Below are 12095 nucleotides of genomic sequence, written 5' to 3' on the forward strand. Positions count from 1 at the left end.
ATTTGTCAATTACTGGAGCTTAGATTCCTGCAGATCATAATAACTTTGTTTATAAACTCAAACTGAATAATCAAATATAGATTCAATTTACAAAATATGACAATAGACAGAATACTGTGCTGAACATAAGTACAGTACACCACAGTAGAAATCATGAAGGTGATTTTGAACCTATTTGCCGGGATCAATTGTATTGACCAAAAACTCTATGTAAAGATCGCCGTCATATTTTTACTGTTTGAAATAACTGAATGCACTGTAGGATGGTTTTTATAACCGTGGGCCCCTTGGAATCATTGTTGCTTGGATCAATTGAATGAGACTAAACAGAACTTAAAGGTTTCTCCATGAATTATAAAACGGGGCAGAAAGGCAAAAAGAGTTTCTCGTAGGCCTCAGTGAAACACAGGGCAAGTAAATACTGCATTGTAGGTTGTTGCACATACAGTACATGTTAAATTGATACTAAACATTGATACAGAGAACAGAGCTCTACCATATACTCTTTGTGCACATTGTTAAGGTTATTTTATTAGCTAAAACATTGGTGATAAATAAAAAGGTATTGTAAAAAAAGTATACAGAAAGCTTTTAAATGTAAAAAATTAGGCACATATTTTTAAATGCAGGTGAGGTCATTTACCTGGCAGAAGAGGCTGATTCTGCAGGTAGAAGCTGGCCTGCTGGGGCTGTTCCAGGAGGTTGTAACCCCAGGGTGGTGCTGCCTGAGAGTGGTGTATCATTTGAGAAGATACTGCGGGATAGCTGGGAGGCACTCTATATGCAACATTTTGTGCATAATCCTGCAAAATGATCCATGTAAATGAATACCTGTGAGTCCTGTATTTATCTCTATTTGTCACATTTGCCACACTAACCTAGTAGTATCTCTTTTTATGCCTCAACTTGCATTTACACATTTAAATCACGTTTCAGACTCACGTCGACTCTTGCATTGGTCTTGGGCTTTCTCTTCCTACTCTTGGGTTTCTTCCCCTCCACCAGCATGTGTCTGCTCTGCTCGCTCAGCTCCGAGTGCTCTCTGTCCGGGTCCTGACAAACTGGGACGGGCTCCCCCTCTTCCTCCTCCTCTGGGGGTAAAGGCAATGGCTCCAGGTAGTAGCTGTGTGGTTTGGGCTTTGGATGGCTGTGATACAGAAGAAGGTGGTGCTGTTCTTCGTATTTGGTCACTCTGCGGTCCACTCGCACTGTGCCGAACCAGGCCCAGGATAGGGGCGCTGGGTTTTTGTGTCCCTCAAATAAATCCCAGGGGGAGACTTTCTGTTTCATAGACACCTGAAGGCCCTGTAATGGGAGAATGATTATGTGCCACACATCAAAAAGTGTAATGTACTGCCTGTTGTCCCCAGGCCCCTATAAACGGGATGGCGAATCTCATACATATTAAACTCAATTTAAGGCTTTAAGGCTTTAAACGTAAGGCTTTTTTTTTTTTTTTTAATATTAGATTATAAATCACAGCAGCTGGGAACACCAGGCTTAATGCTGAAATGCCATAACAGCAGCCCAAAATGCCTATCTACAACCTGCAATTCATTATGCATTTATATTTACAGTACCAATGTTATTAGACAGTGACATGCAAGGACAGCTACCCTTAATATTTTTGGTTTCGGGCAACTAGAATGTCTGTTGTTGCAAAGGGCTTGTGGCTACTGTGTTGTGAAGCCAGGTGGGTATCAAAACCTTTAAAACTGTTTTGATGTGTTGCTGCTGCCACTGGCAGCTCTTGCCACTCACTGAATGACATCTTTTTTTCGAGGGCACATTGCCTTGTGAAACCTAACCAGCAGATGACATGTTTTCATTTCAGAAACAACCTCTCATTGCTCTCAGATGCTTTATTCATTTCAGCACTACACTTTGATGCAAACTGAATATATGCGGTTTATGGATTAACACTCTTTCATACAGCAAATACCTCTTTGGATTATTTAATATGCCTTTAATGATATATCAGACGCAGCGGTCAAGCCTGCTGTTGTTACACGTTAAAAAATCAGAAATACGCACTAAATGTAAATTGAAGGCGTAAAAATAAGCATAGCATGTCTGCCTCCCTTAAAACTACCACAAACTACATCTACCAGAACACAATGGTTTCAGTTACTACAAAACAGTACACAAGAAAAACAACCCAGCAAACATTATCCAATCTCTGTTGTCTTTGCAGCCAATCACAGTAAGAATAAGAAAAATTCTAAGCTACACAGGTTGAAGCGTAAACACCCCAGTCCAGCTACAAATCCAGCTGGAACCATCGTCGGAGGCAACTGCTATAAAAAGGTGCCTATAATATTAAAATAACTCTTTTATAACTTACTATAACTTATTAATTCCTTATTTTATTTATCTGTATGGCTTTATATCGAAATTTTAACATGTTCACCAAGTTTAAGAATTTAATGTTAAAATATAAGTAATGTAATTAATTTGCAGAGTTAGTGATACCTGATAAAAAAAAAAAAAAATGCACTGAGCCGATAAAGAACCATGTAGGACACACGCGTGGTTGTACAGGAGTTCAAAGTAGCATTGCAGTTAAAATGGAAGGCTCTTTTTTAATGCCTACCCCATTACCATTAACTATTCTACAGTATTTATCGAGATTACTCATGACTTCAAGGTAATGTTGCATTTTACCCCCTGAAAATACATTTTATTCTTTCAGTGTTACCTTAAAATTAGAGGGTAAGTTACTCCCAGACCCAAAACCTTATCTGCAGCGTTGGGTGCACGTACCTGTTTTTTATCTATGGAGTCAAACCCTGCGATTTTATTGCCCTTAGTGTCAATTAAAGATCCCATTGGCTCGCAGGTGATCACATCACATGTTTGTTTTGGCAGTGGAAGCAGCTGGCGAACTTTATCTATACTTTCAGAGTGTTTGTCACCAAGTTCTTTCTATTGGGGGAAAAAGGGAAGGAAAAAGCATCACATTACATCCATACTATGAAAAGAAACTTTCTGTGTGCAACATGATTTCCACTTACACTGTAACAGCTTAGAAACAAATGAGGATCTTAGAGTGCCGCTTTCATATGCTGTACTGTACATTATGTAGCATAACCTTTTATACACTTTTAATACTATAATAGGCATTCTTTAGCTAATATTGGAAGAATTTCTATGCTATATACGGGTTGCATATTATATTAGAGGGGTGCAAACAAGCTATCACAAGACTGCTCAGTGATGAGCTTTATACTAGAGTGTTTTACACAGGATGTGCTTTATATAACCAAAACGAGTGTAAGCTATCAGGTTTGCAATGCAAAATATGCATTTAGAATGTTAATATTTTCACAATTTCAGAACGAACCTTAAAAAGCAAGTCATGCTAAAGATTGTGGTTAGGATTTCGTTCACAGGATCTGTGCCATTTGTAAACACTAGGTGGCAAAAGTATTCCCAGGTTACTCTGTTCCTGTTATTTTCCATTCATCTTACTGCAAATATGCCAGCAGCGTCCTTTTTGTTATTCAAAAAAACAGCAATACTTTAATCATTTCCTTATTAACAGGGCTGACTTAAATACAGTTTTGTTGCTAGCTTACCTTTAACTTTCTCACCAGGTTCACGTATGCCCTTTTGTTCTCTTCGGATCCTGTCTGAGAAGCATTTGATAAATCAGAAGCTAACGTTCCATTGATAAGAACTCCGAGCATGTCAAGTCCTGTAGTGAACAACTCACTGCAATGCACAAAATACATCACTTATTATGACAGCACATTGCACAGGCAATATAGCATTAAGAGCGCATAAAACTGCTTTGAGTGTTACTCAGTGTGCAATTCAGATAAACTTGAATGGCAGAACTGGACCACCGGTATGTATAACATACATATAACCTACTGTATATATTTCTCATTCTACCACTAAATTCACAGCAAAGATGCTATGGCATAAAAACTCAACTCATAATGCAGAAAACCTACTTATTGGTTTGCATATCAACAGTTCCTGAAGTAATCATCTGCAGGAGCAGAAGAGCCCAGTCTGTAGTCCACTGGGTACTCCTTTGCACAGTGTCGAACATCCCGCCTACCTGAAAGACATAAGAAACCATTGCTGACCCAAGCATGTCAGTGATATTCATCCTGCGCCTCGACTGCCATTCACAATTAGAGCTATCATGAGGTGCAGAACAGCTTGAATTTGCTTCGTTTTTTCATACAGGCACCTCGCCCAAATTGCGTGTTTTAAATTCCTCTGAGTCACCGATTCTAAAAATACAATACAAGAATATTTAAAAACATCAAGGTAAAAAACAACGTACAAGACATGAATTTTGGTACAATTCAAATTCTGTATAATACAGAAATTAGATAACTTAAAGGCCAAAACATAATTATGGAGAATGTGAGAATAAATACCAGATTCAGCCGCAGCTGCAAAGCTTCATGCATCAGCTGTCGCGCTTTCCCGTCATCCTGATAACGCTCTTCTCTCCAGTCACTCAGAATCTAGCAGCAGCAGTAATGAGAAGAAGAGAATCCAGTACCTACATTGAGCTTTCTTAGTGTGGTTTCATTGTGTAAAGCAGGGGTCTCCAGCCCGGGTCCTGGAGAGCCCCAGTCTTGCAGGTTTTCTAGGTGCCTTTACTTCATCAGTGGCTAAAGATCTGGAACACTTGTTAATCTTGACTAATTAAGCCAATAACTTGTTCAATTAAATAACAGAGATTGGTTGAAACTTCGCAGTAGATCTCCAGAACCAGAGTTGGAGACCCCTGGTGTAAAGTGTTGAAAACATGTGATACTCATCATATCACTCATTCATTCCACAATACTAAGCCTTCGTTATGAGTTTCACAGACACAGTGGAATCAGTGCTGCATGTTTTGTGTTCTTTCTCAGCAGTCTGATACTGATTTATATGCCCCTCGTATTTATTGCAGTCTGATACTGATATACTTTGCCCTTCATATTTATTCAGGTGTTTCTCCCACGGGTCCGCTCTATCATCAGGTTAAGCTTCACTTCGCTCCTCTTCAGCTACTGGGAGATTAGCCACCTGCCACATGTGTTTTGTGGCTTCTCATGACCTCTACAGAGCATCAGTGGGCTATTTATCTTGCTTCAAACTAATCTGCGGTGACTCTCCAATCACCCATCACCACCTTCAGCCAACCGGGTTACCCAATGTCACCCCCCCCACTTGGGTGGTCAAGATTGTAAAAGATGGTCAAACAGAATGTATGTTGAGGACTATAATGTGAGGGTGTGCTATACCACTATACCAGACATAGTAGCTCATCTGTTTTGTTAGCAAACTATAAATAACCTAAATTTGGGTTATTACTTACCATTAAGTAGGCCTATTGTAGGTTAGAAATATTTAAACACAGCTAAACAGCTAAATCTGTTAAGGAGTACTCTTGTTATGCATTATCTTTAGCAAGGTTTACCAGCTCCAGCCCAGTCTTTTGAAATGCAGGTCATGTAAAAGACACAAGCAGGTAGGTACACTGTATTTTGGTTATTTCTCTGTTGGTTGTGATGGGGATGGTTGTTCTGGACTGTACCTGATTGACCTGGTTCTGCAATGAGGTCAGCAGTCCTTCACGCTGCTCATCCTGTCCTTTCAGGCAGGTAAGAATAAGGGAAAGGAACGGCTGCTGACTCAGGAGCGACATGCTGTTAGGAAAAACACAAAGAGATAACGTCAGAAAAGAACTGCATCTGCACAGCACGATTACAATCTTACAGACAGATATATATATATATATATATATATATATATATATATATATATATATATATACACACAATGATTTATCAATTCTGATTACTCCAGGGTGCAGTTTGCACTTTTTCTCTTGAAAACACTCCCGAATCCCTAAATGAGCTGCTGAAATGTTTCTCACCAAGTTTCTAACATGAGAGGATTTATATTCCGTTCTTGAAAGTGGTGCAAATTGCTCAGTGGAGTAGCTTTACATTTTCAAAAGGCAGTATGATTTAAAGGAACATGACACTTTCTTTGTATCTGCAGTACTGTAGATAATACAAGTGTATGACCTTTTCTGCTTTTGCCTGTCCCTCTCCTTCTTAGACAAGGATCCCAAGTGCTGTCCTTTTTCCAGCTCCTCCCCAGCTGCCTTCAAGACCCTTCCCTGCACAGACGTAGGCAGCTTAGCAATCAATGGGGCTACCAACCAGACGCCTTTCCGTTCATTTAAACTACAAACAACAGAAAACACTTTTTAAAAGAAATAATACACTATGCAGCTTGTAATGTTAAGCAAGCCCCCAGCTTATTACTGCAGGTGAAAGGCACTATGTAAATGTGATTCTCTGTTTAACATTTTGATGTCTGTAAATGTGAAGGCCTTTTCTGGGAATACAAGGAACATTAACAACACCCCTTCTGACGCTGAGAGGTAAAATGAGGTGTCATAACTGGAGGAGACTGGATTCAAAAAGAGCCCTCAGGATAGAAGACTTTCTAACTGCACAGAATCACCTATTTGCAGAAGTGTTCTGAAATGGCTATTTAGGAATCTAGTACTAGAGTTGATTCAGCAGCTGTGACTGGTAAATAAATATGAATGTTAGTTTTCTGTATGTACAATATGAGTGTGTGTGAGCAGCATGTACGTATAAAATTATTATTATTATTATTATTATTTTTTTTTTTTTTTTTAGTGCAGCCTTCATTTCTGCTGGAGGTAAAATAAAGAGATGCCTCTGGTCTGGCCTTAACCAGACCAGATCCTCTTGTTTATTTAATGTTAGCTCCCCAAGGCTAACAATGCCAAACCACTAAACACAGCCTGCTTCGGTTGCTACTATTTGTCATGACTGTTCCTAAACATAATTTCAGTACTCAGATACACAGTAAAAATAAATACATAAATACAAATATATTAAAAATAAACCAAGCCAAATCTAACCAGGCTAAAATAACCACTTTGTATCGTTAGCCACTGATTTCCAAACCAGTTACCAGGACTAACGTAAACAGAGCAAACCAGGCCATTACAAACTGGAACTCGCAGATATTGAGAAAAAAACAAACAAACAAAACACACACAATTCAGCTCATTATACAGTATGACAAAGCTCAATACCCAACCCTTATATCTTAGACACTGAACAAACTGTCTGAATGTATGGGTCAAGTAACAATGCAGTACCTAAGGAATGCTTTCCTCCCACATTGCTGGGTATTATCAGAGTCAGTGTTCCCAGAATAACCTGGACTGAAGATCCCCATCCTGGAAGGAGACGGGATGCTGTTTAGCTCTGCAGACTGCTGGAACACCTCTATGGTTGCTTTTGCAATGTTGTCCAGCAAAGTATTCATATCAGAGCCCTGCTGAAATACATTAATAAATACATGTGCAGAACGTAGTTATTTAATCCGAAATTAGACCACACTGTTGTTCAATACTTACCGGCTCTTTCATGTACTGTTTCAGCATCAGTTGAAGCTCCAGCCAGGACTGTCTCAGCGTCCACTGGTCTAAGTTCTGGAAGACAACCAGTATAATGAATTATACAGTACCACTCGAGTTGTTTAATAATTTCTTAGGTAAAAATCGTAGGGTTGACCCCACGTATTGGATGAGACGTGGACTTATTTTGAATATAACTAGGGCTTCTGTTTTTTGTTTTTTATTAAATAAATTAGTGCTTATTTTGACCTATTTTCAAGATACCCCAAAATCTGTTTTTTTCAGGACTTTCTCTTTTTATATACTGTATGAAATTATTGTTTTTGGTTACTTTCCAAAATGCTTGGATGTTTTTTTTTCGGTCACAACATGTACAGTAAATCGACAGTACTTGCACACTTAAGTTGTGTCTTCTTTCCTTTACTGTCTTCCTCAACTAAATCCTTATGGTCACGGGCACATTCTTCTGGGTTTTTGTGTGTCTAGGCATTTTTTTACATTTTGCCACAATTTGCAATTCTGTTTTAAATCCTCCCTATCTAACTGTAATATAGCTTTAAATCCTGCAAACAAGTATCTGCTCCTAATTGTAATCTTGTTTTAAATCTCACAAGCGGAGTCTCCCATAGAAATGTAGGAATTTGCTGCCACTCAGTAATTGGGGTGGGTTTAAAGTATTCAGATCGAATGAATGAAGTATACAAGTCAGGAAGGAGGGACTGCACGTTGAAAGGTAATTTGTTTTTGTTTTTTTGAAGTAGTTTTTGTTTTTTTTTTAAATGGGAAAGGGGAGAAGTCAACGTGACTTGAGGAACCATTTCCATTGTTTTCCCGCTGTTTATTGGCAATTGTTTTTATTTATTTATTTATTTTTAATGGGGGTGTTTTATCATTTTTTTTATCAGTTAAAAACAAAAATCAGAAGCCCTAAACATAACCCATGCCTACTCAATCCCCTATTATTATTATTATTATTATTATTATTATTATTATTATTATTATTATTACACCGTGTAACAATTATTATTATTTTTTTTTTGTTCCTGGGTAGTAAGTGTTATTTCCTAATTGCTTATGCCTCAAAAGTATAGAAAATGGTTATTATTCCCCACAAACTTTGCTTTTGTGACCAGGATAGGTAAATTTCAAAATATCACTATTTCCAATGAGAAAACGGGCGAATTTGTGTCTTTTCATATAAATTTACAGTATAATTGTAAGTCTCGAAAAACTACTCACTTCTAAATCATTTGTAGTCATTTTTGTATTACTTTAGTATAAATACATGTTAATTTGGATTCATATGTTGTTTTTTTCTGACTTTATGTGAACAAAAAGACACAAATTCGCCCGTTTTCTCATTGGAAATAGTGATAATTTGAAATATCACTGTCCTGGTCACAAAAGCAAAGTTTGTGGGGAATAATAGCCATTTTCTATACTTTTGAGGCATAAGCAATTAGAAAATAACACTTATTACCCAGGAACAAAAATTGTGTTACAGAGTGTTATTATTATGATGATGATGATGTTTTTATTTTAACCAGATAAAGCCTCATTGGCCTAGCCAGCTTGTTTTCATGAGGGACCATTCAGTATTTCATCACAGTGCAAACAAACTGCAGTCCATAATAACTCATAAGGATCTCTTTCTAATTTGAAGCTGTCATTACCTGGAGGATACGTTTGATGTGCTGCTTTTGAGAGCTGTCTCCCACCACGCTTTCTGGCACTCCGAGCGGGTAACAGATAAGCTGGAGGAGTTTCTGTGCCTGCTTGTTAGACAGGACCGGGTCCAATATGAGATCTTTATCTGTACACAATCGCTCAGGTTCCTTCAGGCAGTGTTCGCCCACCCACTCCTATCAGACAAACAAGAGGATCAAACATTTCACCATGGAAGGAACTGAATAAGGCAATGGTTAGAAATTACCAATAGTCACAACACACAATAGCTTTGCTGAGAGGAGGTGATACCCAGAGCTGTTCTGCAGACTAGTGAAGACGAATACTGCTATACGGTATGTTCTACAAAGGCTTTTGTTATAATAGCTCACATTTGTGAATCAATATATTATTTATGTCCAATCTGAAGGTAACTTGTTCTTATAATTGTACAGCTTCCTAAAAAAACAAGAGAACATTCAAGTCCTATAAGGTAAAATTCAATAAGCAGATACTCTTGTGAGAAGTTGGTACCAGTCTGTGTTTTGTTTTTAGTGGAAAAACAAACTGGGGATATTGCAGGTCTTTCAATAAATAATTCAGTGTCTTAACCTTTGTTATTATTACTTTTTAGATATGTAACAATAGGTGTATACAAAGAATCAGAGGAAATGCTTTGTGATTTTGGTTCATTGTGTATTTTATCCAATCATATGTCAAGGTGGATTGAGACATTAAAATGTGACTTGGTTAAGGCACAAAAAACACTTGATGATAAAAACTAGAAAGAAGCCCCTTATAAAATTAACTGAAGATCTGAATTGTTTTTACTAGAAAAGAAAAACATTGCAAACGTTCAGTCGCAGTCCATGTTTAATCCTACACAAAATACTTTGAATAACTTGTAACACATATACATCTGAACACAACATTCTTTAGGAAACTAAAAAACACAGAAACACAACATTAAAAAGAATGTATAGATTCTGCATACCTGCTGGCAAATGGTCCTTAATGCATACCTAGCGTATTCGCTCAGACTAGCTGTCTCTATAGGAACAGCATTGTCACGTGTCTTTGAGGCACTCATGATGTCAGCTTCATTGAAAGTATATGGACCACTGAGAGGATCTAACTTCACACTGAAGTCATTGTTGTTGTTGGAGCTGACATTGCTGTTACCAATTTCTGCATCGCCTAGATAAAAATAACCAAAGCATGAATATGTATTTACATTGTTCGGTGTTCATAGCAGTAGAGAATATAAATTACTGGTTCAAAGAACAGTTGAATACATAGTTTCCAGTTTCAGAAAGAATTTAAACTAATCCCAAATAAAAAAAAAATGAATCCAAAAGGATCCAACAATGTTTACCGTAATTTATCACATACTCTTTAACACATTTTGGATAGGATCTATATGCTAGCTTGAATCTTATATACCAGGCGTACAGTATACTCTGGTTACAGTATCCTGTATAGTATATTTAGGTGTTATTTTAGGGTACTTTAAAAGAGGTGCCTGTTAAACAAGGCATGTATAACCCATGGCAGTGCATGTAGAAATGGCAAGAACAACAAACAGTCGTGCTTATTATACACATGGTGTGAGTTGTACACTACACATTATGGTACACTGGATTGTCCCCTTGCTTTTGTGTGATTTAATAAATATTAAAAGGATTTTCATACCCAGCATCAGAATTGCCTTTAAGACTGCGAACACAGCTCCCACTTCTATGCTATTGTGTGCTGCTGCCAGGAGGTGCAGGTCACAGGAAGAGCGAATGCCAGGGGCAGGCTTTCCTACACCAGAACCAAGTCAGAACATGTCAGTAACACTCTCTACCCTGACACCAGTACCATCCATCCATCCATCTATCCATCCATCCATCCATCCATCCATCTATCTATCTAGCTAGCTATCTATGCTCTACACTAGAGAGAAATGTTTCTGACTCACCATTAGCCTGAGGCAGAGGTATAACCTGAGGGGTCTTGAAGAGTTGAAGCAGCAGCCGACATGTCATTCTGGCTCCGGGTTCAGCATCCGGATCACCACAGGCTGCAAGGCATTATGGGAATGAATTCAAAGCCTATACTGTTAAAGCAAATACAGGATGTTCTATAGTAAACCGTTTTAACAATATTCAAAAATATAAATATACAATTCAACTATAAAAATATTACCAGAGAGCACTTGCATGGCCATAACTGGGATTTTGGTCAGATATGTGTTAAATATGTCTCAAAGTGACTTGAAAATATATTTGGGGTCATATGACAACAGCATGTCTAGTAATGATGCTTTAACTCTTTAATAATAAACCAGAGCGACACTACGGCCATGCCTACATTTCAACACCTTACACTCCCACAAGAAAGGAAACTGCTTTGTAAATTAAATAATATGTAAACTCTGTCACAGCTGGTGTTCAGTCCTCTCACTGTGAGCCCTACCTGCTGCAAGGAGGGATGGGAGAGCAACATGCTGTACCACATCCTCCAGCGAAAAGGACTGTCGTGCTATCAAGATGGCAATAAAGGTGGCCAGTGAGTCATGAAAGGAAAGGTCACTCACCTTAGGAAAGAAATAAAAAATCAAACATGAAAGAAATAATCAAAAACAATACAAAATGAATGCTTTGTTCAAGGATATTATCATATATATATAATATATATATATATATATATATATATATATATATATATATATATATATATATATATATTTTTTTTTTTTCTTTTTCTTTGCAAAAAACAAAAAGACAGTAAAGAGATGGCTATACATCAGTGCACCCACACTCACACACACACTTACATCCACACTACAGAGAAGATCATTAAATCCCCACACATGGTTTGAAGAACAACAAAGAGCCTTAAGAACCCCAAGCCATTCTGAACTGAGTACTGTGCAGCAAGCAGTCAGCTCAGCACAAAGGTTAGCCACGTCATTGATTCTGGAAGAACAAGAGAGGAAGAAGAACAAGGAGAAGAAAACATA

The 12095-nt window shown here is 37.8% G+C and overlaps 1 protein-coding gene across 14 annotated transcripts in view; it reads right to left on the minus strand.

The window, feature by feature from the left end:
- LOC121322859 (mediator of RNA polymerase II transcription subunit 12-like protein) overlaps positions 1–12095 on the minus strand; it is a 119512-nt gene that overhangs the window by 15672 nt on the left and 91745 nt on the right. For 9 of the 14 annotated variants that reach the window (XM_041263293.1, XM_041263292.1, XM_041263289.1 and 6 more), the window contains 16 exons: positions 11910–12051; positions 11549–11669; positions 11052–11153; positions 10781–10894; positions 10083–10285; positions 9097–9285; positions 7424–7498; positions 7163–7344; positions 6045–6206; positions 5549–5660; positions 4398–4487; positions 3960–4069; positions 3579–3714; positions 2764–2925; positions 943–1305; positions 644–803 (listed from right to left, as the gene is read on the minus strand). In XM_041263293.1, the coding sequence (XP_041119227.1) occupies positions 644–803; positions 943–1305; positions 2764–2925; positions 3579–3714; positions 3960–4069; positions 4398–4487; positions 5549–5660; positions 6045–6206; positions 7163–7344; positions 7424–7498; positions 9097–9285; positions 10083–10285; positions 10781–10894; positions 11052–11153; positions 11549–11669; positions 11910–12051 (2423 nt within the window). The remainder of the gene's footprint in view (positions 1–643; positions 804–942; positions 1306–2763; positions 2926–3578; positions 3715–3959; positions 4070–4397; positions 4488–5548; positions 5661–6044; positions 6207–7162; positions 7345–7423; positions 7499–9096; positions 9286–10082; positions 10286–10780; positions 10895–11051; positions 11154–11548; positions 11670–11909; positions 12052–12095) is intronic. The other 5 variants (XM_041263297.1, XM_041263296.1, XM_041263295.1 and 2 more) reach the window with 1 other exon arrangement.

The sequence above is a fragment of the Polyodon spathula genome, chromosome 11 (assembly GCF_017654505.1).
Source record: "Polyodon spathula isolate WHYD16114869_AA chromosome 11, ASM1765450v1, whole genome shotgun sequence".
Classification (NCBI taxonomy): Eukaryota; Metazoa; Chordata; class Actinopteri; order Acipenseriformes; family Polyodontidae; genus Polyodon; species Polyodon spathula.